This window comes from Hyaena hyaena, unplaced genomic scaffold (genome assembly GCF_003009895.1).
Source record: "Hyaena hyaena isolate Hyena2069 unplaced genomic scaffold, ASM300989v1 scaffold_429, whole genome shotgun sequence".
Classification (NCBI taxonomy): domain Eukaryota; kingdom Metazoa; phylum Chordata; class Mammalia; order Carnivora; family Hyaenidae; genus Hyaena; species Hyaena hyaena.
The window spans coordinates 373,388-399,900 of record NW_024081060.1 but is presented as its reverse complement, the minus strand read 5'-3'; the positions used below and the strand labels follow the sequence as shown (position 1 = coordinate 399,900).

Genomic DNA, 26,513 nt, shown 5'->3' with positions numbered 1-26,513 from the left:
GCGGAGGGTCAGAGAGAGAGGGAGTCACAGACTGAAACAGGCTCCAGGCTCTGAGCTGTCAGCACAGAGCCCGACACGGGGCTCGAACCCACGAACCATGAGATCATGACCTGAGCTGAAGTCAGACGCTTAGCTGACTGAACCACCCAGGTGCCCCCGGACCTTGTCTTTCAAAATGCATTCCCCTTTGAGACCTCTGCTCCTACTACTCCCTTGCGTCAACATCTAAATAGTGGTTTTCTGTAAGTCTACGCTCAACAGTTGTTTTTGTGCCTGGGTTTTTTCTTCCCTCCTTTGAACTCTAAAATGACAAGGTTACTTCCTCCCAATGTGGTCTTCTTGTTGTTATTGTTTGTGCTAAGGTGTTTTGTTGTCCCTACATAATTTACTAGACTTTGCTTCCTGGTCAGAGTCTGAGGAGCATTTCCCTTCCTTGCACCTCCCGCTGTGCGGCAGGTAAACTCTTTAGAAAGGCATGGCAAGAATTTATCAATTGCCATGCTCTTAGCAGAAAAAAACAAAAACAAACAAAAAACTCTCTGTCAGATGCTCTCACGTTCACGTTGGGTGATGCGAGCTCTGTCTTGCGTCTGGACCATTTTTGCTACCAGCGGGGAAGAGTGGTTCATACCTTCTAGCAGCTACTCTCTCATAGGTTATCGCAGGCGTTACTTAACCTCTGGTTCTTCTGCCTTCTCTCCTCACTCTGCTGTCCTAGGCATGTCTTAGGCTTGTGGAATTGTTTCAGGGTGTGTGTGTATGTGTGTGTGTGTGTGTGTGTGTGTGTGTGTGTGTGTGTGATCTGTAGGACCCTTCTCTTCCATTTTCTGTCTCTCACCTCTCTCCGCCTCCCATTAGATATCTTGATGAAGGTGTACATGCCTTGAATCTCATTCCACTTAACAAGACTTTTGACAATGACCTGGTGCTTATCACTTCTAATTAAGAATTTGAATTTGCTTTGTCAGCTGCATGGGGTCAAGTTGCTGGAGGCTGCATAGGTCAGAAGTGGTGCTGCTGACCTCCTTCCATCTTATTTTCTTTGGATAATTTGTCCATCTCTATGGGTTTTTTAAAAGTCATGCCTAGCTACTACAAAGAACATGGCATTTTCTTCTTCCTGCCGCTCAGATTTTGGCTTCAGTCCAGCTGGGAGCGTTTAGTGTGTTTCCTTCCCGCCACTGTTTGCCTCAAGTGCAGGGAAAGATGCCTTGTATCCAGTTGTAAGCCACGGGCTGTAGAGCTGTTCTGATATACAGCCTGCCTTTTAATTGAATCAGCAAAGCATATGTGTCTCTAATGTGCTACTTTGGGCCGGGCAGGTGCAGAGATAAATGCCCTGTGAACAGGGTGGGGAAGGGAGCCAGGGCAACAGTAAACTAATAACAGCAGCTCAGGGTTTGCTTGTCAAAGCCTCGCTTGTCTTGAAAATAAGAGCCTGGAACTTAGTGTCTGAACCGGGTCTGCATCTTGGCTCTGGCGGTTACTAGCTGTGCATCCTCGGCAAGGTGCTTCACCAGGACCTGGTCGCCATACCTGTGCACAGACTCAGCAAAGGACTCTATTCCAGAGGGCTGTTAGGAGGCTTAACTGTAACGTATTTTCTAAATATAAAGTACACCTGACACATGGCTGCATGGTTGGTGTGGTATACATGAACATTCCTCTTTCTCTTTCAAGGTCATGAACATCTGCTAGAAGAAACAAATATCTGTGTCCCCTAGTCTGTCCCCCCAGTTTCCTACCTAAGACTCCAGAGTGTGTGACGTCCACACTGTGTGCGGTGCTCATGTCCATAGAAGTCAGAAGTGGTTGGCACTGGTGGTCTGGGGCCTCAACCTGTTCTTTTTCACATTTTGGTTATGCTCTTCAGGAAGACCTCAGGCCCTTACATCAGCCGGGTCGTCGTCGTACTCAGAGCTGTGGCAGGCCCTCCTTCCTCCTGCGGCCAGCGTGGGGTCTCCTGCATCTGGTCGCTAGCCTCGCTAGTGGGAAGGTTGGCTTGCTTTGGGGCACACAGAGCTGGGTCACCGTCTGAGGCCAGAGTCAAGTAAGAACTGAGGCAGACTGCACCTTAGAATCTAAATCCCTCAGCTTGATTTTTAACAAGAAAATACATGTAGATGGTGAGATCCAAATATTCCAGAAAGACATAAAGTGGAAATGAACCAACTGGGTGCCAGCCCCACATCGGGCTCTGCTGACAGTGCGGAGCCTGCTTGGAATTCTCTCTCCCTCTCCCTCTCTGTCTCTCCCTCTCTGTCTCTCCCTCCCTCCCTCTCTGTCTCTCCCTCTCTCCCTCCCTCCCTCCCTCTCTGTCTCTCCCTCTCTCCCTCCCTCCCTCTCTGTCTCTCCCTCTCTCCCTCTCTCCCTCCCTCCCTCCCTCTCTGTCTCTTCCTCTCCCTCCCTCCCTCCCTCTCTCTCTCTCCCTCCCTCCCTCCGTCTCTCTCTCTCTCTCCCTTTCCCTCTCTCCTTCTTTCCCTCTCCCCCTCTCCCTCTCTTGTACCCTCCCTCTCCTCTTTCTGCCCCTCCCCTGCTCTCTTTCTCTCTCTCAAAAAGTAAATAAACTAAAAACAAATAACAATTAAAAAAATAAAGTGGAAACGAAAAGGGGAAAACAAGAAAAACACAAGTTTCTGTATAGAACCTTCACCCTGGAGGTTAACACTCTTAACATATTGGGGATAAATACCTCCAGAAAAATTATAAGCATCCGTAAGCCCGTATCTCCTCTGCCTTAAAAAACAAAACAATAACAAAACCACCCAAATGGTATATCTTCTATTCTGTGCAATATTTTTTTTTTGAAGTTTAAAACACACAAAAGAAGAAAGCATTACATTTATTACCACCATTTACAGGAAACCATTAATTAACCTTTAGGTGTGTTTGCTTCTTGTCTTCATGACTATACTGTAAAAGTTACTTAAGTCATGCCAACGAAAGTCCATGAAACAGACTAGCATGCTAACGGCAAAGCCCAAGTGTCACCCCGTTCCTTGTCTGCTCTCCCACCTGTTAACACCCTCTTCTCTCCAGGCGGCATACCCGCCTCCCCCCCTCACAGCCTCTGCGCCCTGCCATCTATCTGACCAGCTCTGAAGTGCTGGACGTAGGTCGTTACCAGTTTGGGGGCCGTGGAAATGCTTTAGGAACATATTTGTAGGATGATTTCCTAGCTGGGCAATTACTTCGTCCAAGGTGTGAACATTTACAATTTTGGCAGACACGGCCAGATTCCTCTAAACTATACTATTTATGCCCCTATGGAGTGTGTGAGAGCGTGCCCTTTCCTCTCGAATCTTGGCACAAACCCAGGAGTTTGGTTTTGGTTTTGGTCAAACATTAAAACATTTTTGCCATTCTGGTGAAATTATTATCTTGTGTTTTAAGCACTTCTCTTTTCGTGGATCGCAGGGAGAAGCTCTCATGTGGCCATCTGTGTTCCTCTGTCTTTGAATTGCCTGCTTTTATTCTTTGGCCGTTTTTATATTGGACTGTTAATCTTTTACAATTGATCGGTCAGAGTCAAGTGAGCCTTTTATCTGTCATGTGCTGCAAATATATTTTTTCAAATTGTCGTTTATAGTGTGCCTTTTAAGGTTCTTGCCTTTTTGTTGAACCTTGGTCCTTCGTGGCTCCCTCAGGAAGGCCCTGGACTGAGAGGGCGAAGCACATGGGGGGTCCGGCTAGTCTTCCTGGGGGTGTAGTGTGCTTCCTTCAAAGCTTTTAGGACTGGATTCTCCATTATACGTGTTAGCTTTGGTTTGGGTGAGGATGTTTCCCTGTCACAATAGCAAAAGTCAGTAACGGGACCATTTCTACCTTCTACCCAAATGTTTGGGACTGTGTGTGCCAATGAGGCACCCAGATGCAGTTACTTCTCTGTATCTTCTGTGTCAGTAACCTTCTAAAACTTAAAAAACTCTGCTGTTAGATTTCTCCTTAGATCATTTTCTAGGGCAAGGCCATCACTGGCTCCTCACTGAAGAAGTTCTAGAAGAGGGCATACTCCCCACCCCCACGTTGCCTCGATTTAGAGGAAAACCGTTTCAACCAAGACTTACCATGTGTCATCCCTTACGTTCCTGAGCCATGTCTCCTCCAGGCTGTAAGCAGCTCTCTGTCATGGGGGGGGGGGGGGGGGGGGGAAGGTCGTAGGAGGAGGGGGCTCTGAGAGTCTTCCTCACCACCATGGCTGGTTTCTGACAGCACCCTGGCACCCTATTTTGTTCTTTTATAGCACACAAGATGTAATAAAATATTTTTTTTAACTTTTTCATTATGTGCCTCCTGCATTCAAATGGAGGTTGCATGGTCTTATTTGCTATGTTCCCTGTCACATCCCAGCACTCTCCCAAACAGTGTATGGTGTGTACTGGGCACTGCAGATGTTTGCTGCATGATGGCATCTGGGGGGGAGGGGCGAGCTAACTTCCTGCGCTGTGTCTCCTCCATTTCCCTCCCTGGCTCCAGGTCCAGGGATGAGGGCTTTGAAAGGCCCAGACAGAGGGAACACGGTGTAAGGACAGTCTGTCCTGGCCACGTGGCCTCGTGACCTCCCCACACCTCCCTTTTCCACTAGCATGGGGCTGTGGGGTCCAGTTCCGCAGGCTCCAGGCTGAAAGGAAAGGTGTCAAGAGCGTTGAGCTGACTCATAGGCTCCCTAGCTGGGGAGCTGGATGGCCAGGTGAGGGCGCAGTGGAGCCACAGAGGACAGAGGACGATGGAAGGGGCTGAGCTACGGTTCTCAGTGTCCACCCTTCCCGTTGGGAGGGGTGTGGGCACCTGCCCGTGGCAGCCTGCACCTGCTGGTGTGAGCCACCTTCCCCCTTCCGTGGATGTGGGGAGGCTGTGCCACCTGGCCAGCAGGCCTCTGGTTTACATTTGGAGATCTCAGCTTCTTTCTTTGCCTCTTAAAAAGTACAGATGCCCCCTGTAAATCACTTAGAAAATAAAGATATAAGGGGGCGCCTGGGTAGCTTAGTCGGTTAAGCGTCCGACTTTCGCTTAGGTCATGATCTCGCAGCTCATGGGTTCGAGCCCCGCGTCGGGCTCTGTGCTGACTGCCAGCTCAGAGCCTGGAGCCTATTTCAGAGTCTGTGTCTCCCTCTCTCTCTGACCCTCCCCTGCTCACGCTGTCTCCCTCTCTCTCTCTCCTAGAAATAAATAAAAATAAAAAAAAAAATAAAAAGAAAATAAAGATATAAGAAGGAAACTTAAGTTACTACAGTCCTCCTTTTCAGATAGAGTATGGATTTTACTATTAGCATTTTACTGAGTATGAATGCCCTTCCTTTTACCCCTGCTCCCCCACAGATGGAAATAAATATATAGATAATTAGGCTTTGTAACTTGCTTTTTTCACTTACTGTCAGGTACTATCTGAGGAGCAAATTTAAGGAAGCTAAGATTGGGATTTGTGCTTCAAAGAAAAAAGAATAGAGTGCCACCATTGACGGTGACTGACGGTGACTGAGAGAGTCAGAATCTCTTACCGATGAAACATTCTGTTCCAACATTGCAATCATGATTGTAGATTTTGTATTGGTAAACACACTTCCGGAGAAAAAAAAAAAAAAAGCAACTCTGACTGCTTATTGCTGGGCCTTCGGTTAGCTGTTTCTGGTTGAGGTGACTGATTCGGGACATACCTGAAAGCTCCCCTAGGAGAGTAGCTTAGGGTAAAAGTCTCAAAGTGGGATTTTAGGGTCAAAGGGTTTGTACGTTCAGGCATGCATACGATTTCAGCCCCCACCTTTGGCGTTGATATCACGGGGAGTCTGGGCAGATTTTGTGCCTTTCCACGGGGCGGTGGGAAAGAGGCCCTGGAGCAGTGAGAGCACAGTGAGAACAGGCACCGCTTTCCAGCCCTGCCTCAGGCAACGGCTGGGGGACCTTAAACTGCTTGCTCAGCTTCTCTGAGCCTGAGTTCTCTTCATTTGTAAAGTGGGACGTGCCCTCCCAGCTGGGTACGAGGGTCTCATGTTCAGAGTACTTAGCACAGAGCACAGTGGAGGATGGGGCTCCCTGTCCCCTGCTCCTGGGATTCTGCTCTCAGCCATCCTGCCCACGGCCCCCTCTCTCCCTCTACACCGCAGAGCACCCAGCTAAGCACCCTCCTGTAGTCCAGGAGGGGGTTGGGGCACGACCCATGGGGCCTTTTCCCTGACCTCCTGCTGTGAGTGTCGGAGGAGGTCTGGTTTTCACAACACACCACACACCGACAGACACACCACACACCGACAGCACACTCAGTGCCTGACTCAGACTTTTGCATCACTCTTGGCTCCCAGTCAGTCTTGCGAAGGGATGTCTTCCTTCTCTCATTACGGGTGCACCCCGCCCCCAGCTGTTCAGTCTACATGATGTATGGAGGGAGAGGGAGAGCTCCGAGCTGGGATGCCAAGGACTGCCTCCCTTCCAGTATTCTGGGTCCCCCTCCGCCCAGTGCCTGGAGCTGTTAATAACACCTTACACAAGGTGGGCGGGAGCGGGATCCCAGCTGCCCACCCACCCCAGCGGGACTCTGAGACGACCTGGGTGGGAAGTGGGGGCAGAATAGTAATAGTAAACACGAATGCACCTGTCACTATGCGCCCTGCACTGCTCTGAGTAATTTACACACATTACCTCATTTAATGTAGGCAAGTACTGTTCTTACCCTGTTTTAAGGCACAGAGGGATTAAAAACTTCCAGAAGGTCATGCACCTGGCAAATGTTAGAGCTTGTGAAGGGGATGATCCCTTGGGGCCTGTGGCTCGTTCCTTCCTGTCCACTCCTCGTGCCTGGTTTGCTGGCGAGCCATGCTTCAGGTCCTCGGCTCTGTTACTTCCCATTTCTCTGGTGCAGCCAGGTTTAGGATGCTGACCACTCCTGAGTCTTTTCCTGTGGTCCCACCATGGAAGATCTGGTGGCGGGGGAGATAAGGGGACCACAAGCAACCAGCATCAGGGGCCCCATTCCTCTTCCCATCAGCTTCCCGCAAATTGAGGCGCAGAACAGGATTTGGGGGAAGCTCCCACATCTCCTTCATCGTCCCTGTCATCCTAGAGGTTCCTCCCCAGGCAGCCGGCTCTGTGGTCTTGACCCTGGCCCTTGCCACACTTGGTAGGTGGCCTTGTCCAGTGCATTGCAGTCTAACACATGCAACAGTTAACCTTTTCTATAGTGCAAGACAATTTCAGACGCAGCATACAGGGGGGTGAAGACAAGTCACAGCATCCGCTCCATGCTTAGCATGGGCTTAAAATATTTCACAAACCCTTCCCAGCTTATTGTGTGGTGGCCTTTTGGTGGGAAGACCCTTCCTCCCTTCCTCCAATCTAATCTGGAGCCCTGAGAGCTGTAGACCTGGGCCCTTTGGCCTCTGCTCTCTTTGTCTGTGCAGAGGAGTGAGCCTTTCCTAGGTGACTCTCTTGGCTTCTGGTTGAACCTGTTGGTGGCCCCTGGCAGCACCACAGGAATCCTGTGTCTCTCTCTCTGTCTCTTCCCTGGCTAGGCGCTCAGGCACCCCTCATCCCCCACCACCCCCACCACTGTTCTTTTCTTAGCTCTGTGCTCCAGATTAGCACATTCTTGATATCCTTCCTCCTGGCTCTCCGCACCGCACAGCTGTCTGCAAAGCCTCTTTGGCTCTTCAGGCTCTTTCCCCCATGACATCAGCCCGCCTGCCTGCCTGACCCAGTTGAAGGTCTTGCCTTCATTGCTTGAGTTGGTTTTCATACCCATTCAGGGATTTCTGAGAAACACATACCTGGATGCCAGTCACCAGTCTCCATGGGAAATTCTTATTATGTTTCTTTCAGAATTTAAAAATACTACCCTTTCCGGTTTATTTATTTCACTAAATCTAATCCCGCTTCACAGATGAGGAAACCCCATTCAGAAAGGGAGGTTGACTCAGCTGACCCAAGCGAGGAAGCACAGAGCTGGGGTGTGAGGCGTACGTGGTTCCTGAGGCCAGTGTGTTGTAGGCCCACCAGGTGAAGCGTTGTGTGCAAGCCTGAAAGTGGGATGTGAGCCCAGGCCTTCTGACTGCGAATTCTCTTCCGCCGCATGGACTAACCTGTCTGGGCTTGGAGCGCCAGCTCTGAGTTCAAGGAGGACCAAGGACCAAGCACTTGGGTTTGGGCACTGGTGTGTCCTCACGTAGCACAGCTCTGGTTGGTCAGAGCACGGAGCTGGTTTCCAGGTGGTGGTCACTGGGCCGTGAACGTAAACCCAGCCTGCAGTCTTGCTGGTGACCTGTACTGGTTACATCAGCCGGCTCCTGCCTCTACTCAGAGGCGATGGAGAGTCCCTGTGCTGTGCTCATTATACTGCTGGCTTACAGTGAAGTAAACAGCACTGATAACAAAGCACTCTTAGGGATATCATTTCATGAGATGCTTACAATGGCTCTGTGAGGAAGGGGGCCAGCTAGGCATGACCCCCTAACTTACAGATGAAAGTGTAAGGGCTTAGAAAGGTAATGAGCTCTCTAAGGTAATGCAACCAGAAATTGACAAGTTCCCAACCACACCCAGGACCCTCCTGATTGTAAATCAAGTTGCCTCTGAGTAAATCTGTCAACTCGGCCTCTACCTCTCTGGGCCTCATAGTCATCTATGCACCTGTAGGGGGCGAGAGAGGTCTTTCTTATTTGGCTGTTCTGAGAATTTGTGCTCCTGAACCATTTGAACTTATCACCCATATAGCACGTTATTTCACTGGGTCATAAGTATATTTTGTGTCTGTGTCCCCTAGTACCATGATTCCCCGCATCCCAGCCTGAATTCTTTCAGATTGGGACTCTTCTGTTACATCTTGACGTCCAACACAACTTGGGACCCAATAAGTGTTTGTTGAGTTGAATGACATGCAAACGAAATTGACCAGTACCTCCTCCTGCTTTTTGTAGAGCATGGGGAAGGAAAGTAAACTTTATTCCTGGTCCATCCAAATAAAGTCGAAAGTGGCAGAACTCAGAACATGTGCAGTGTCTCCAGACAGCCACTAGGTGGCAGTGTGACCCCACAGGAACCTTGCCTCCTGCTTGCTCCGTAGGAGACCCAACTGTCTGGGGATTGCCTCTGCAAAGTCAGTCTGCAGTTTTCTGTCTGGAACTGACAAACCTCAGCCTCCAGCTCTCCTTTCAAAGCTTCATGTCACGGAAAAGGCTTGGGCTTTACACCCACCAGGCCCAGGAACTTAGCCCTGGAAACGGTATTTCTCTGAGCCTCAGTTTCCTGATCCCATAAAACGGCAGTTGTTGAGATGAGCACTGGGTGTTGTATGTACGCGATGAATCATGGGAATCTACCCCTGAAACCAGGAGCACAGTGTACATGCTGTATGTTAGTTAACCTGACAGTAAATTATATTTTTTAAAAAAATGTCAGTTGTACAATTAGAAAAGGCCTAGTATATCATGGGACCATAGCATGATGAATTCTAGTTTTCTTGTTGGAAATTCCTGTATTTGCCTTTCACTGCCCTCTGTAATCTGGCTTCATCCCCACCATCTGATCTTTTCTTTCCAAGCTTCGTGCACTTTCCAGCAGGTCTCTGAGCCTTTTGGGCAGCATCACCCATTGACTCCAACTGCACTCCCTCCCAGTCAGTGCCCCAATCCCCACTCTTTTCTCTGCCTGGATGCCCTCCCTTCTGCCTAACCATTTCCTTCTCCGCTTCTAGCCCTCTTAAATGTGCTGTGTGGGGCTAATCTTGACTTCCCACAGAGATGGTAAGTCTGTCTGGGTCTTTGTCTTAATTATTTTGGCATCTGTCCTGTGCATATCGCGGACATTCTGTAATGAAAGTGACAGCTCTGGTTATTGGGCATATACCAGGCACCCTGCTAGGCGCTTTGCAGGACTGTTACATTTAATCCTTACCACTCTGTCCCCATTTTGCAAAGGAATAGATCAGGACGCCTTTGGCTCTGAGCATTTAAAAAAAAAAAAAAAAAACCTTTACTGAAAGCAGTTAAATAGTAAGGAAAGATTCTTATCTTACCGAAAATGAGTCCTGAGGGCTGGCTTTTGGGGTCAGCAAGGCTCCAGGTAGCGAGCTCCTCTCCTGGTTGCTTCCTCAGTGCTTTGACTTATCGTCTAAGGCTGGTCTCCTGCGTGGCACTAAAGTGGCTGTCACAGTACCAGGTGCCATAAGCGGGAATGATGGTGTTGTTTCCTTCTGTTCCCTTTAAGAGGCCTCTAGTGGATTTTTTACAGATCTCATCTTGGCCAACATTGAGGCTTAGGCTCATTCCCAAGCTCCTCACTAATAAAGGACTAGGAATTAATGAGACTGGCTTGGATGGGTCAAGATGCTGCCCCTGAGGCCGGGGAGGGATCCAGGTTCCATTAGTGCCCCTGGCCACCTAGTCTATGGAGGAGGCACAGGAAGGAGGCTCATGAGTCCAGAAATGTGCCCAAGGTTGCAAACGTAGCAAGAGGCAGCATTCAAACCACATCAGGCTGACTCCCTAGGCCATCGGTTGGCTGAACAAAGTAAATCACCGAGGTAGAAAGCACACTTCTCTGCATTTGCTGTGCTGGGTTTTGAGGGATCTTGGCGTTACCTTTTCTTACCGATTCTGGAGTCCCTCCATTCTCCAGGCCGCTCTCTGTGATTGTTTTCATTTTCCTTCGCCTGTCTTTCTCCTCATGCCTCCTATACCCCCTACTCCCAGTGCCTGACTGCTGCCTGCCTTCTAGAAAAGACTCCATGCCCATAGCTAGGAAGGGCCCACCTAGATAAAATGGTCCAAGGGCTGATTTCAGTGCAGTTGTCAAGCAAGGCCCCATGGAGGTCACCTTAAGGTTTCTTTCAGTGCAAACATGGGAGCTGCAAAGCTCCAAGTCAGGATTTAGGGAGCGGGGCCAGAGAAAATGGCACGGGAGCTGGCAGAGGACCGGCGGCAGTAGCAGGGAGTTCACAGCATACCGGCGTGGACGTCAGTGGGCACCTGGGCCAGGGCCTTGGAATAGGTCTGCGCGGGGCGGCAGCCAGCTGTCTTCCTGCAGGGACGGTGCGGTGACTCAGGTTTGGCTTGCAGATGCTTCAGGACTGCCCCAAGGCCCGCCGGGAGGTCGAGCTGCACTGGAGGGCCTCCCAGTGCCCACACATCGTACGAATCGTGGATGTCTACGAGAACCTGTACGCGGGGAGGAAGTGCCTGCTGATCGTCATGGAGTGGTAGGCAGCCGTGCCCTTTCTGCCCTTTGCCCAGCCTGCCCCCCCCGCCCCAAGGCCCCTCACCCTCCGGGGACGGCCCAGGCCTGGACCCCGCAGCTTCAGACATAAATGCTTGATTTCGTTTGGCGGGCAGTGGGGAGGGGTGGTGGATGTTGTACCCGTCGGATCTGACCTTGGCCTTGTTTCAGTCTGGATGGCGGAGAGCTCTTTAGCCGGATCCAGGACCGAGGAGACCAGGCGTTCACAGAGAGAGGTAGACAGGGTCTGTTGTGGGGACGGGCGTTGGCAGTCAGGGGTATGGGAAGGGGGCCTCTGCAGTGCCTGCTCTCTCAGAGACATGACAGCTCCCCATTTCCTGGTTTCCGGGGCGGGTGGCGGATGTCGGGAGCCTGGGGCTGTGCCATGGGGGCACTAAGGATTGGGTTGTCAAACCTAATGCGCACCTTGTGGACCTTCCTGCCCTCTCCCGCCTCTCCCGGCTGCAGAAGCGTCGGAAATCATGAAGAGCATCGGTGAGGCCATCCAGTATTTGCACTCGATCAACATTGCCCATCGGGATGTCAAGGTACCAGCTGTTTGCTGCTGCCCCTCCCCGTGACTGAGGTGGCACAGGGCTGCGGCTGCGGGACCACAGCGACCCTAGGAGGCTTTGCCGGAGTGTCCTGCTGCCTCACTGCCTGGTTCCGGAGGGCAGAGTAGGACAGGGTGCTGTTCTCTGCCCCACAGGGCCTGCCCTCTCTGGGCAAACCCCCAAACCCAGCAGCCAAGCCTCCTGTGGCCGCGCCCAGCCCTGGGGACCTCCTCAGTCAGCACCTCACAGTCACACCTTTGGTTTCCGTGTCCCCGTGGTATTTGCTGGTGGGTGTCTGTGTTAGTCTCCTGTCTCCGAGCGCAAACACCTGGTCGTGTGTAGCTGACGCTCCTGCTGGCATGCCTATCACGGGACAAACGGTTGTCAAATGGAGGAGGGAAGACAGGAATCCTCACCCTCAGATTCCCATAGCTCCTCAGACGCTCAGCAGAGTTGCTAGTTCTCTGTCTCCCTCTCTGCAGCCTGAGAACCTCCTCTACACCTCCAAAAGGCCCAACGCCATTCTGAAACTCACCGATTTTGGCTTTGCCAAGGAAACCACCAGCCACAACTCTTTGACCACTCCTTGTTATACGCCATACTATGTGGGTAAGTCCCGGGGAGGCCTGGGGCGTGCGTCTGCCCCCAGGCCTGCTCTCACACCCTCCCTACAGCTCTCGGTGCCACGGGTCTCAGGGGGGTTACGTCCGTTGACCCTTTCTGGAACCGTTTCTGATGTGACCTGACCACAAGTAGGGCTCGTCAGAGTGAAGCTGGGTTTCAGGCATTAGAGGAAGTTATCTGACAGTAGGGGCAGGGTTTTGTGCCCACATGTAATTTCCCCAAGATCAGTCCTTGCCCTCAGATTCCCAGTGCAGTCTGGGACACAGATTTGGCTCTGGGGCCCCAGCTGACTGGCACAGAATAAACTCCCCACACGCATTTGTCGAATTAAATGGACAGCATGGGTTGGCAAGGCTCTTCAGTTCAGGAATCGCTTCTGTCTCCAGACTCTAGCCCCAGGGTTACCTTGGAGGAGGGTCTGCTCCCCCCATCCCCAAATCCCAGCACTGGGTGATGGCTGCTCCCCTCTCCCCGCCCCCCAGCTCAGGACCATCATGAGGGGCTGAAGGATTGGGAGGGAGAGCATGTTCCGCAGAGAAATGGGGAGATAGCACAGTGCTCCAAGGGCCACACCCACCCACATGGACCTTTGGTTTATAGCTCCGGAAGTTCTGGGTCCAGAGAAGTATGACAAGTCCTGTGACATGTGGTCCTTGGGTGTCATCATGTACATCCTGTGAGTGTGCCAGGGAGGGCGTGAGGGGAGGTGGGGCTGGGCTGGGGCCGAGGGTGGAAGGAGGCCTGTACCTCTCTGGGAGAAGAGGAAGGAGCAAAGGCTAGCATCCCCTTCTCGATGGGGGTTCTCTGGGAGTCCCCTGCATGTCCCCTTCTCTTAATGCATATCAGATTCTGGTAGCTAAGTGGTGGGTGTAAACTACCCAAATGGGCAGGACAATGGGTTTAGATACGTGGCATGTTGGATTCCTGGGCCCTGTTCTTGACTTCCTATCTTGTGCCCAAATCAGTGAGTTTCGATTTCTCTGTGACCTTGACAAGAAGAAGCCTGTTTCTGTCTGTTCCTGGTACAAGGCCCCCTATGTAACACCATCCCTGTCTTCCTACCTCGTGGCTTAGGCTGTGCGGGTATCCCCCCTTCTACTCCAACCATGGCCTTGCCATCTCTCCGGGCATGAAGACTCGCATCCGAATGGGCCAGTATGAATTTCCCAACCCAGAATGGTCTGAAGTGTCAGAGGAAGGTAAGGCCCCACACAAGCACATGTGTGTGTACACATAGGCCTCCGCCTCATGGGGGTGGCGTGGCGGTGGGTGTGTACCTGTGCTCGCACCTGTCTGTGTGAAGGGTCTGGCGCAGGGCCAAGGCCCGGGGGGCTACTATAACCTATACAGTGGGACAGCCAGATGGTCCTCAGAGCCAGCACCTGGGGCATTCGGCCTCCATGTAACACTCCACCCCCAAATCTGGGTTCACCCTGCAAACTTTGGTAAACAGCAGAAGAGGGAGGGTGGCCCCTGAACTGTCTCTGTCCCCTGTCCCCCCCACCCAGTGAAGATGCTTATCCGGAACCTGCTGAAAACAGAGCCCACTCAGAGAATGACCATCACGGAGTTTATGAACCACCCCTGGATCATGGTAAGCCTGGTAGAGGCCGGAGAGACCCGGGTTCATGGGAACCATCCCTCAGGGTGAGGGCTCGGCCGCCGCTGTGCCCCACCCCAGGCTGCCACTTGAATGCCTTTTCTCCCTGTCAGCAATCGACAAAGGTCCCTCAGACCCCACTGCACACCAGCCGGGTCCTGAAGGAGGACAAGGAGCGGTGGGAGGATGTCAAGGTGAGGGAACCACTGGCTGAGAGGGGCGAGGGGAGGCAGCTCCCAGGGGTGCCCAGGTCGGGGTGGGGGACGGCTGAGGGGCGAGGGGAGGCAGCTCCCAGGGGTGCCCAGGTCGGGGGGGGGAGGGGGCTGAGGGGGGAGGGTGCAGGGAGGGGGAGGGGGAAGGAGGAGGGGGCGGGAAGGGGGAGGGGGGCCGGCTGAGGGTTCCGCACCGGGCGTGGCTCCGGTCCCCGGACCCTCACGCCCCGTGCCTCAGGGGCCCAGGCTGGGACACGGACGCGGTGCCGGGGCTCCGCGCGCCCCCCCCCCCCCCCCCCNNNGGCTGAGGGGCGAGGGGAGGCAGCTCCCAGGGGTGCCCAGGTCGGGGGCGGGGGATGGCTGAGGGGCGAGGGGAAATGGCTCCCCAGGGGTGCCCAGGTTGGGGGGCGGTGCTGGCCGGGGGCAGTTCAGGCCTTTCCTCGCTCACCCCAGGGATCTGTGTTACAACAAGAGCAGTGACTCAGCCACTTCCCTGACCAGGCTGTGGGCCAAGGACTCCGCGTCTATGCCCTCCAAGCCCACAGCTCACTAAAAGGACCCGAAAGGTCCCATAGCTAGTGACAGGCTGGAGCTGACCTGACTCCTAATCCAGTGCTCTTTCTGCCTTCCCGTGGGGTTGTTGGAGGGCTCCGGGAGAGAAGCAGTGTGCCGAGGCCAGGCCCCGGTGACCCAGGCCCAGGCCCCGGCCGCTGCCAGCCCTGGACCTGCTAACTAAGCAGCCTGTCCTCTCTCTGCTCCCGCCCGCTGTCGCCCTCACCCTGGCCTCTGTCTCTTGTATCCCATGTCTTCCCCTCGGTGAAACCCACCCCTCTCCCCAGGAGGAGATGACCAGTGCCTTGGCCACAATGCGTGTTGACTACGAGCAGATCAAGATAAAAAAGATCGAAGATGCGTCCAATCCTCTCCTTCTGAAGAGGCGGAAGAAAGCTCGAGCCCTGGAGGCCGCGGCCCTCGCTCACTGAGCCCCTGTGCCCACCCTGCTCCACTGAAGGACAAGCAATAACTCTCAACCTGGATATATTTTTTAAATGAAGAGACACAGAACTGTCCCATTTCCACCCCACCCCTCGTCCTTGGCAGCATGGAGCCCAGAGCCCCATCGGAGGCTGAATCCCGCCTTTGGTTCCGAGTGGCCACCTCAGGGGCGGGGGACGGGGGGGCTCTGGGAGGTTGAGGGCGGCGTGGAGAGAAGGGAGCAAGATGCTCTTGAACCCGTGCTCATTTTGCAATTTTATCAGTAATTTGACTTAGAATTTTTATGAACCTTCTTTTATTGTTCTTTCCCTTACTCTGCCTCCTCTTCCCCAAACCCCCTTCCTCTCTGGACATGAGAGGGTTTGGGGTTTGTTAAAGGGTATTTGTGGAAACTGTTATAGGGAGTGTCTGTGTATGGCCCCACTGCCCTCTCTTTCCCCACCGCAGCCTGAGGCCCCCGCTGGCCGAGGCCTTCTGGGAGCTTGAGGCCGTGTGGGGCCAGGGCTGCGGTGCCACCCACCTATGCTGGAGCCCTCAGATGTCACCAGTGTGGCAGACGGACAGAGGTGTGACTGTGTGTATGTGTGTGTGTGTATGTGTGTGTGCACGTGTGCGTGCGTACGTGTGCCCGGATCTGTGTCTGGGACTGCATTTGAGGGGCCAGGGGCAGGCAGGGCTGCCGAGGGAGGGGCCCTGCTGTGGCCCAAGGACCTTCACCCTCCCTGGGCCTGCCGTGCCCATGTTGGGTCTGTCAAAGTGCCTGAGAAGCCGATCCAGATTCCGGTTAGCTGGCCTGGGAGGCAGAGAGGAGTGCCTTAGGCACTGGCACAGCAATCAAGAAGACTGGGCCACCCTCCATCCTGCCCCCTGCTCCCCACTCAGTGCTGATCCCCGTCCTCTGAGGCGCTTAGCTACCAAGTGGCCTCTCCACTTCTCCTTCCTGCCATTCTTAACCCCTTCTTGTTTGTTTTTCTTACATTTTAAGCCACTTCTTAACAGGCCTCCTCTCTGCTCACGTGGGTGAGCCCGGGCAGTCTAGAAGTGATGCAAAGCTTCTGCATTTTGCCATCTCTCTCCTGGGCTCTGGAGGCATTGGCGGGCTGCCCCATGTGGGCAAAGGCAGCACCACTTACATGCTATGGCGTGGGTGGTGGAGTCTTCACACCAAAGATGTCCCAACTCTGCCCCTTCCCCATTCTCCCCTTCACCCCTACCCCAAGCAGCTCAGCTTCATGTATCCAGGCCAGTGAGGGAGGGTGGGGAGGGCCCTCCCCCAGTATTAATGAGCAGCCTGGGGTGAAGTCCTCTGTGCCATGGCCTTTTGGGGCAGGAATACTTCAGCTTTCATCTCCCGCGGGGGCAGAATGGTGGAGGAGCTCCCTGGGCCTTCTCTGGGCGCAAGGGAAAGGCTCAGAGGGCCTCCAGTGCCTCCCTGTCTCTGATGACGTGTCCAGCACTCAGATTGTTGTAAACTATTGATGTTTTGTATGAGCAAAATTGTCTTTACTAAACAGATTTAATAGTTGAAAGGTTTTCTTGCTCTTCCTTCACGGGACTCAGCCTTTCTACCCCCCATTTCTCTTCTTCCCGCACATGGAGAGTGGTTCTGTATGTTGGGAGGGCAGAGTCTGGGTGTCCTGGCAGGGGAGAGACGGGAGGGCCTCCCGGGTGAGTGGGTGCCATCCCTTGTCCTGCCCAGGGTCTGGCCAGGATGTGTCTGGCGTCGGGGCATGAATGCTGCTGTCCTTCGTAGCAGCGTGGGGTGGCAACAAGGGGTGGGGAGCCCATGCTGTTTTGCCAAATACCGAATCAGGAGTTGAGCGGCTTCTCCGTACCTGATTCTTTGACCTATTTAGCCACAGCCAGGTGTTGGCCTCCTCAGCCTGCTGGCCCGGGATTCCAGGAACTTGGTTCAAACTGGGGGAGAGACCAGGGAGCAGGTTGGTGTAGTTCCTGAAAGTTCCAGGAGGGGGCGATAGGGGTTAGGCTTAAACCAAAATGCTGACGAGCCCTCCGTGTTCACATGACCCATTTCCCCCAGTTCACAGATGCACTAGCAAGACCCCGAGGTGGGATGTTTGGGGTCACACCACAGATTGGCTTGCAGTAGGGCCCAAGGTAGAAATGGTCTGCTGACCCTATTGCTCTTCCTTCCAGGAAAAGAAAGGAAAAATAGTGCACCCTGGTAGTTTACCTTCTCTCACATGGTCGTCAGAGCTGACTTGGGAGAAACGCAGGGCAGAGGGGGTACCCATACTTCAGGAGGAGGCAGCTGACTGAAGGCGAAGGCATGTACTGGAGCTCACGCAGCTCATTGGTTTGGATTAGAACTCAGTATCCAAAGGCCTGGGGTGGGAGTTTTCCATCCTCACACCTGACTGTGCCTGAGGAGGGGCCTGCTGATCCCCTCAGTCACTAGCAGGGTCACAGGTTAGCTGCTCAGGCTGGTGGGCTCAGGCAGGGCAGTCCCTGTTGACCCCCGACCTCCCACTTTATTTATATTTATAAACTCCTGAAGGGATTGTTGAGGCTAGTTCCTACCTTGAGACTCTACTCGTCGTTCTAGAAACCACCGCTCGGGTGAACCATCAGGAGCTTTTGTGTTCAGGGAAATCCGGTTGTGTCCTCTGAGCTTACACAACTATCCGAAGTGAGAAATTGGGGAAAGAGGAACCGAGGGTGGGTCGGAGGGGGACTAGGGTGAGAGGGCAGAAGGACGTTGTCCGCGCGCCATTGTCTGTGGAGGCGGACCCGTTTTCTGTTGAGTCCCTGATCCATTCCATGGCTTAAAACAGCACACATGTAGTATCTTACAGGTCACAGGTCTGATAGGGTCTCACTGAGCTAGAATCAAGGTCGCAGTAGAGCTGTATTCCTTTCTGGAGGCTCTAGAAGATTCCGTTGCCTGCCTTTTCCAGCTTCAAAAGGCTTCTGCATTCCTTGGCTCATGACTTTTTTCTTCCATCTGCAACCATCACAACATCACATCCCTCCCTCTTTGACCTCCGCTCTTACAGACCTGTGTGATGAGACTGAGCCTCCCCAGAACATCCCAGATAATCTCCCCTTCACAAGGCACTTAGCCTTAATCCCGTCTGCAGAGTTCCTGGGTCCAAGGATCAGCATGTGGCATCTGCGAGGCACCTGCTTTGCCCTGAGGCCTGTCCCACAGCCTTCTCACCCTCCTGTCCCCACACATTAACACTTGTGTTGGCTGCCTCTTCCGTGTGTGGCAGCCCGGCTCGGGACATTGTGGCCAGAGGCCACCCAGCATGGAGTTGGTGTTGAGGGAGTATGGCTGGGGTGAAGGGCCCTGAGGGCCCTGGCCACCACGCCTTTGCACTCCTTGCCATGCCCCTTACCCACGCGCGCGTGGTCCTGTGGCTCCCTGTCACTTAACCTCATTCTGCTAAATTCCCATGTGGGATGGGAAAGGGAACTTTGACCTAAAAGCAAATGCTGGCTTTCATGGGTGCCGAAGGCAAAGGGTGTGATTCCCGAATGCTCTTAAGTGGTGCAAAGAGGGTCTAAGGACTTGTCTCCAATTTACCTATGAGGACAGGCAGCCTCGCAGAGTAAAATGTCCCTCCCAAGACCTCAGCAACTAAGCAGAGGTGAATCTCACCTGTGGCTCCAGCTCCCGAGTTCAGAGTTCCTTGAGAAGAACAAATAAAAACAAATACCGCCCCCCAGCCCCCGCCAAGTTTCTTGATAAGGGGAGTGGAGAGGGAGCCAAGAGCGAGACTGGATTCCCTTCCACTGAGTGGAATTGTTTCCTTTTGTATAAAATGGGGGCGACGGCCCTGTGTCCTCTGTGAGGAATTTAATGAGATCGTGGATTTTAATGCGTTGTTAGGTGCTTGGGGGCCTTTATGAATCCCACCGTCCAGAGGACACGGAGCCCTCGGTTTGGAGCAGGGTCACTGGTCTGAGCTGCGTCTATCCTGCCCTCAACTTGGCGTCTGTGCCTTGGGTTGAGGAGGTGGTTGGTTTGGTAAATAATAACAGTAAATTTGGGGTTTTCCTTTGACTTGGTTGGAGACAGGAAGCGCTGTGGAGGGCTGTGAGTGACGAGTGGGCAGAGTGGTGTGAAGGAAATTCGGTTCATCAAGGGAGGAGGATGGGGTGGTGAGGCTGGGGAAAGTGCCTGTCCTACGCAGGTAAATGTAAACAAACCTGCTGGCCACTCCCCAGGTGGGCCCCAGTGGGGGTGGGAGCAGCTCTTGGGGGGCAGCCTCTGTGCCCCTGGCCCCAGGAATACAGCCCCTTCCTGGCTTTGACTCTTGAAGCCCATGGTTAGGCGCTCAAGCACCCTGGGGTGGGGGGAGGGTCTGGCCAAGTGTGGAAGTAGCTCCTCTTCCGAAGGGTTATCAGGCTCCAGCTCTGGGGGGCCTTGGGCAAATTCCTCTGCCTTTCCCCTCCCTGCGCTCAGACCAGTGTGAAGAGAGCACCCAACACCCTACTTCGCTAAACACCCAGACACACACTAATATGCACTACGCTCTGGGAAAAGCCAAGTGTGGGACCCAGGTCCTGCTCAGTGTGCAACCTTGGGAGCCCTTGTCTTTCCTGCATCCACTGGCCTGCACACATACTTTGGGGTCTGAATCTATCCGTTCAAAACTGCTCTAGACAGTGAGGGGTGTTATCATCCGAGCCCAGTTGGCCCGGGACAGCCTTTCAGCACACCAAAATTTGTGACACTGGAGGGATGAGTGAGGTCAAAAGAGGCACACCCTGAATCCGTGTCCTCTGGCCAAAGCCCTCACCTCTGCCTTCCTGGGGGCAGTAACAGTCCACCCCCCGCTGAGGCATGTGCGGATGACCTGCGGCCTTGTCAGGACTTTGGGAAGTAGGAAGCACTATCTGTGGGTGGACAAGGGGGTACAGGCCACCTTTGGAGAGGGGTCAGTGCTTTGGCCTCCTTGGCTCAAACCACTCTGACAAGACTCCCCATCCTTCCAAAGGTTAAAATGCCACGTTCTGACTCAGCTCCTTTAGAGCACCTGCTACACGCCATGCCCAGGGCTCAGGACTGCAGGACAAGAGAGATGCATTAGACATGTGTCTAGCCCTCGTGAGACTCAGTCTGGAGGGGTAGGTGGACAGTCTCGTGACAGCAGGGAGAATCAGTACTTACAAAGCAGCAGGTGGTCATGGTGCAGAAAGTGGAGCTTTTCTCGGGGAGACCCTGGAGCGCCTCCTCCTCTGAGGAGCCCTTGGAGCTTGCTTTAGGAGGACAGATTTGACCATAGACCACAAGAAAAGAGCACGGTGGAGATTTTCCCATCAGATTTCCACTCTGGTCTCGGCAAGAGCCACATCTTGCCTTCTCTGAGTCTAGGTTCACCCCTTCCTTCCGTCTTTTGGTCTGAAGTGCCGGCTGCACCACTTCACTTGACATTTGACCCCCAGCTGTCTGTCTGCGGGAAGTCTGATTTTAACCCCCTCGGTGGGGGCGTCCTCGGTGTTTTTCTGCCCGTTTTCTCTTCTGAGCTCCTCCAACTTGGATTCCTCTCATTTACTATGTTTGCTTCCCCCAAACCAGAATTTGGGAACAGAGGCCTGCTGGGATTTCCCCCTCTGTTCCTCATTAACTTTTAAAGAGGCCTTAAGCTTAGATCATTTTTAGTCACACATTTTACAAGTCATTATACAAAAAGGATAATGTTACATGCAATTGGGGGCCCCTCTTGGAAAATTGGGAGGAATGGTCGTCAAGGATTTCCTTGCTTCCTTCTGTCACTAAAATTTTAATGTGAATAGCTCAAATTTTAATGTAAATAGGCTTCCATGCTTTTTATTTTTCACACACCAACGTCTCAAACCTAGGGTTACCTCAGAATGTATATCCACCCTCTGGTGGGGGGTGGGGGATAATTATTGCTGGCGGGGGAGGGGGGTGGCGTAGAATGGCCACGGAGGGCCTCTGGCTGGGAAGTTTGGCTGTGAAGCCTGCGGGACCTCAGGTGGGTCTGCGGGGTGAGTGGCGGCGGCCGAGAGGCTCGGAACCTTGTGTGGTAAGTCGTTTTTAGGGGTCTGGGCTGCCATGCAAATGCGTTTGTTTGCATAACTTTCTTGCTGGGCGTGACGGGTGCAGTTTCCTACTCCTCGGGACCCCTCTGCCAGGATTTGCAAGTGAAATGCTGGGACTGGCATTTCCCCTTCAGCCCCCCCCTCCAGGAGCCTCGTCCCCCTGGGTTTTGTTGCCGTCCCTCTGGCTCAGCGTGACCAAATCTCGGTCTTAACCTTTCGGATGCTGGGAGAGCAGCGTTTCGGGGGTGCTGAGAGGCACAGTATCTACAGAAGTTACGCAACTGAGTCCCTGGGGTTGGGTGGCACTGGCCCAAGTCCAAGCCAGCGGATGGCCGAGGCCGCTGCCGTCTGAGACCGAGTGAAACGTGATGGCAGCCCTTCCCCTGCCCGGGCAGCTGTGGGGATCTTGTTCCTCAAATAACTCGAGCCTCCAGGGGCTCTGAGGCCTTCAGTTTCAGAATGAGCCGAGTTCTCCCAGCCCTCCCCCTCTGATCTGGAGACCTGTGGTTCAGTCAGAGGTTTGCTTTTCAAAGAAACCACGATCTTCTCTAAGGCTGAGCCCCAGACCTCGGTTAGCTGTGCCTCCAGCCTGCGGTACAGAAAGACCTGCTCTTTTTCAGGAAGACGCAGAAGGGCCTTTTGGTTTTCTGGCACTCAGCTACCTTCCTCTTCAGGTCAGAAACCTCTTCTAAGTAATAATCCTCATAGTGAGACTCTGGCCCTACTGGCTGCACCCACAGCCGATACACAGGGGGCCGCAGGCAGGAGGCAGCAGGCCGTTCTCGGAGCCAGTCTGCGAGGAAGGCAAGGGATGGAAACCAGCCTGATCTGATTACTCCACATCCTGAAAACGGCAGCTGACCGCCCATGGGCGCTCAGATCTGTGCGGTGGACGAATGCCTCTACAGAACATACAACACAAGTAATTCTAGTCATTCAAACAGCAAAGACATTACGTACACATATAATTGTGTATGCGTTCAGAGTGAAACGTGAAAGTTCTTTACAACCTCTCTCCCCACCCAACCGCGCCAGCCCCCTCTCCAGAAATAACTTCATTTAGCAGCCTGGTTTAATGTTGATTTTATCCAGCCTTTCAAAAATGTCTATTAATTTGCCTGCATGCATATACATCCTTATAAACACAGGTGAGAAATTTCTTTGAGGGCTATAACAAGTGCAAATGGAAGCATTAGGCATATTCTACAACTCGCTTTTTTAAAAAAATGTGAAATACCCATGCCATAAAACATTCCATCTCCACCACTTTTAAGTGTCGAGTTAAATAGCATTAAGTATATTCACATTGTGGTACAACTCGTCTCCAGAGCTTTTTGATCCCCATTAATCAACATGCAACTTGCTTTTTAAATTTAGGCTATTTTAGTGAGTATCCATGACTGAACTCAGAACCATTGAATTCTTTTTTTTCCCAGTATTCTAAAGTTTTGTTTATTTACTTTTTTTAGTAATCTCTACACCCAATGTGCAGCTCAAACTCATAGCCTCAAGATCAAGGGTCATGTGCTCAACCAGCTTACCCAGCCAGGAGCCCCAGAACCTTCAGATTCTCAACAGCTGTAGAGTATTCCATAGGATAGATGAATCCCAATTTATTTAACTATCTGCTGTTGATAGACATTTCATTTGTTTCCCTTTTTTTCTTTTTTTAACTATTAGTACTAATGTTGCAAACATCTTGTACAACATCTCTGTGCACATGTGTAAGGGTTTCTGTAAGATCAATTCCTAGAAGTGCAAGTTAGGTCAAGGGATTATGTACATTTTATGTTTTGGTAGGCATTCCCATAAAGACCATTCATTCATTCAATTCATTCAACTTATGAATGAATGCATTTTGCATATTGCTTTCTGAATGACAGGTCTATGAATGGATTTGCTGTCAGCTGAGAATAAGAGGGCATTTGAAGCACTTCCCAAAACATAGATGTATACCCTTGGCTGCACTGTGGGCGACTGGAAGAATCAGATGTGGAGGAGCAAGGGGGATTCCTTCAGTCTCTCCCCACATCAGTGGCTCCGCTCACTCAATTACAGATATTTGCATCAATTTTGGGTGTGGAGGCAGAATGGCTCAAAGACAAATCTGAGGTTCAGCCCTACTCAGCTGGTATTTGGTCTTGAGCATGTTACTTGATCTGCTTCCCAGACTGGGAAGCCCCAGGGAGATGAGAGTGTGCAAATGACTTTGACGTAAGGCAGACGGGCAGGTGCTGTAAGAGAGGCCCCAAGTGCTATGGGAGCTTACCAGAGAGGGCTCTCTCTGGTTAGGGAGAAAAGCACATACTAGAGAAGGTGACACGGGTTCAGGGTTCTAAGTGTTGTAGCTGACAGACTTGCAAGCATTTTTTCTTACTACACAGGAGCTCAACCATATTACCCCCAGAAACCTTTATGGGACACTGATTGTGTGCCCAGCCCTCCACTGATTATGGAGTCTGATGGACCAGGCTTGGGATGTGGTGGTCAATAGCTCCGATGCACTCTGCCCAGGAGAAAGCTTCAGAGTTATACTAAACTGCATTCAAAGTATGTGCAGGTGACTTGACTTCATGGAGCCTCGGTTTATCAACCAGTACAATGAGGATAATCTTTGTGGCACTCCACAAAATTTCTTAATAATCTTTAAAATTATAAGGATGTGCTTCATCGTTCTCCAATTACAGCATAATCACAGCCCCAGCTGCTGTGCTCTGAAGTCCACTTATGCATCTGCAGTCTACGGTCAGGCCATGTTTCCCTCTGCCCGCCCCCAGCCATGTTTGGGCCCCGCAGGGATGCCAAGGTAACCAGTTCCTGGGGAAACTGGGACTCTAGTGATGGCTGATTTTGGTTTGAGGATTCTCTGGCAACTCTGCAGAAACTTCTTGAGACTGCACACCCACCTTTCTCTGCTTTGCTCCTTGGAGCCATCATCTGAGGGCTCTCTCTGGGCTTGAACAGGCTCCCTCCATGTTTTTGTCTCATAAATACATTTCTCCTAAATAAACCCCATGTGTGTCCAATCCCATTCTGGCAGCTCCTTCTCAGAGGACCCAGACTAATACCATGATATTGCTCACCTCATGGGGTTGTTGCAAGGAACAAGTGAAGAATGTAAAAGCTTGAGTATGCTGCCTAGCACATAGTTAGCACATTGGGTGTAGAGATTACTAAAAAAAAAGTAAATAAACAAAACTTTAAAATACTGGGGAAAAAAAGAATTCGATGGTTCTGAGTTCAGTCATGGATACTCACTAAAATAGCCTAAATTTAAAAAGCAAGTTGCATGTTGGTAGCAGTCCTGTTATCGTATTTGTGAGCGGATTGGTTTCACTAGAGGAGAGCAAAGGTGATTTATGCCGCGTGGCTTCCGGTGACTCAGGAAGCAGCTGCATCACTGCTGTCCAGGCCAGTAGGTTTGTGGCTCCGTGACCCAGCAGAGAGGATCCCCACTCACGCTGGGACGTGGAGGAGCTGGATATGTCACTGGAGGGCGTTAGCGGCCGGCAGAGCTGGGGCCCAGGGCATGATGATGGGAAGGCAGTGCGCCCTCAAGTGAAACCGGGGCCATGGGAAGCAAAGGTGACTCACAGGGTTTCTCTCGAAACTCCTAAGCCCATGGCATCTAGAATGTGCCAAAAGTGGGGCCCGCCAGCCCAGCCTCGCCCTGGTTCTAAGAATGTGTGCCTTCCCTCCCCTCCCACAGTTGCCAAAATTAATCAGGCCCCTGATTTCAGCAGTATTATTCTCATAAGAATTTGGCGAAGAAAACCACCGGGTCATACCCCTGACAGGAGGCCACAGAGATCAGGGCTGATTGGGAGGAAACGTGAGAGCCGTTATCTCTAGTCTGGGTTTCTGAACCCAGTCCTCCCTGCTCACACTTGCAGAGAAGACCCAGTTCCAGCGATGTGGGTCAGGCACGTGGGGTGGGGGAGGCTGGAGCCCTGGACTCCTGCAGCCAGACCATGTTCAACCACACACCAGCTTGAGGCCTCCAACTTCTGTAAGCCTCCAACTCCCATTAGCAAATGGTGACAGAAGAGCCTATCACAGTGTTTTTGCAAGAATTAAACAGCTAGTCAGTGTAAATCCTTAGCCCAGTTCCTGGCACATGGTGAATGTAAGCCAGGTCAAGATACTGCCCAGCCCTGCTCAGAGACCCCTGGTGCTCTTCGTGGACGGTCCCTTCTCTTTCCTTTTTTTTTTTTTTAAATGTTTATTTATTTTTGAGAGAGAAAGGGGGAGAGAGAGAGAGAAAGGGAGACACAGAATCTGAAGAAGGCTCCAAGCTCTGAGCTTTCAGCACAGAGCCTGACACGGGACTTGAACTCATGAACCGTGATATCATGACCTAAGACGAAGTTGGGGACTTAACTGACTGAGCCACCCAGACACCCCTCTTTTCTTTTGAATTCTGATGTCCAACAACCCTATATGTTTAGTGGTATTATTATTCCCGTTTTATAGATTTGTAAACTGAGGCTCAGCTTAAGTACCTAGTGAACAATCTCTTGTGATATAGGACCCTGATGTAGCCTGTTGGAACACTTTCCAGAGGCAAAGAGGAGGCAGTAAAAGCAACAAAGGCCAGATTTAGAAGCCTACAGCATTCATGGACCTGGAAGGGCACCACATAGGCCATTCCCCTGCAGCCACACCCCCCTCCCCCAAGATGGAACCCTCCTCCTTCAGATATCTGCACAATTCATTTCCTTTATGTTTTGTTTGTGTATCACGTTTTCAATGATGCCTATACCCTTACTTCCCTATTTAAAACTACAGTCTTTCCTCCTACACCCCACCCCTCACTCTTACTCTCTACTACCCTCCATGGCTTTATTTTTTTTTTAAATCATTTTAATTGAAATATACTTACTTCAGGTTTTCCCTCAAAAATCTGATCCCCTTCTACAAACCTGTGTAACATATTTATCGTTAGTGGAACATAAGCTCCAGGGACACAGAGATGTGTGTCTGCTTTGTTCACTGACTCATCGCCAGTGCCTGGCACACAGTAGGCCCTCAGATACCTGTGGGACGTTGCTGGGAACCTCGCAGCATCCAGTACTCCTCGCAGAGAAGAAAGATACCGGGCCTCGGCCTGTCTCGGCAGCTCTGTGCAGAGCCGCCGCCGGCTGTGCGGGAGTAAGTTTCCGAGGGCGTGGCGGCCACCACCACACGTGTCACCGTGAGCTCAGGCAGGCACAGTCCCCGGAGGCCTGAGACCCAGTCAAGGCCTCCTGGAGGACAGTACGGGGCACCTTGATGCTTGGGACTCCCCTGTCA

At 52.3% G+C, this 26,513-nt stretch overlaps 1 protein-coding gene across 2 annotated transcripts in view; it reads left to right on the top strand.

Moving 5' to 3' along the window:
- The window catches only part of MAPKAPK2 (MAPK activated protein kinase 2), a 46,033-nt gene extending 29,319 nt beyond the window's left edge, over positions 1-16,714 (top strand). The window contains exons 2-10 of one of the 2 annotated variants that reach the window (XM_039252689.1): positions 11,043-11,143; positions 11,371-11,435; positions 11,668-11,747; positions 12,236-12,362; positions 12,978-13,053; positions 13,452-13,576; positions 13,886-13,971; positions 14,091-14,171; positions 15,029-16,714. In XM_039252689.1, coding sequence (XP_039108620.1) covers positions 11,043-11,143; positions 11,371-11,435; positions 11,668-11,747; positions 12,236-12,362; positions 12,978-13,053; positions 13,452-13,576; positions 13,886-13,971; positions 14,091-14,171; positions 15,029-15,172 — 885 coding nt within the window. In that variant the 3' untranslated portion in view covers positions 15,173-16,714. Of the gene's footprint in view, positions 1-11,042; positions 11,183-11,370; positions 11,436-11,667; positions 11,748-12,235; positions 12,363-12,977; positions 13,054-13,451; positions 13,577-13,885; positions 13,972-14,090; positions 14,172-15,028 lie in introns of both variants that reach the window. The other variant, XM_039252688.1, reaches the window with a different exon arrangement.
- The last annotated feature ends 9,799 nt before the right edge of the window (positions 16,715-26,513 follow it).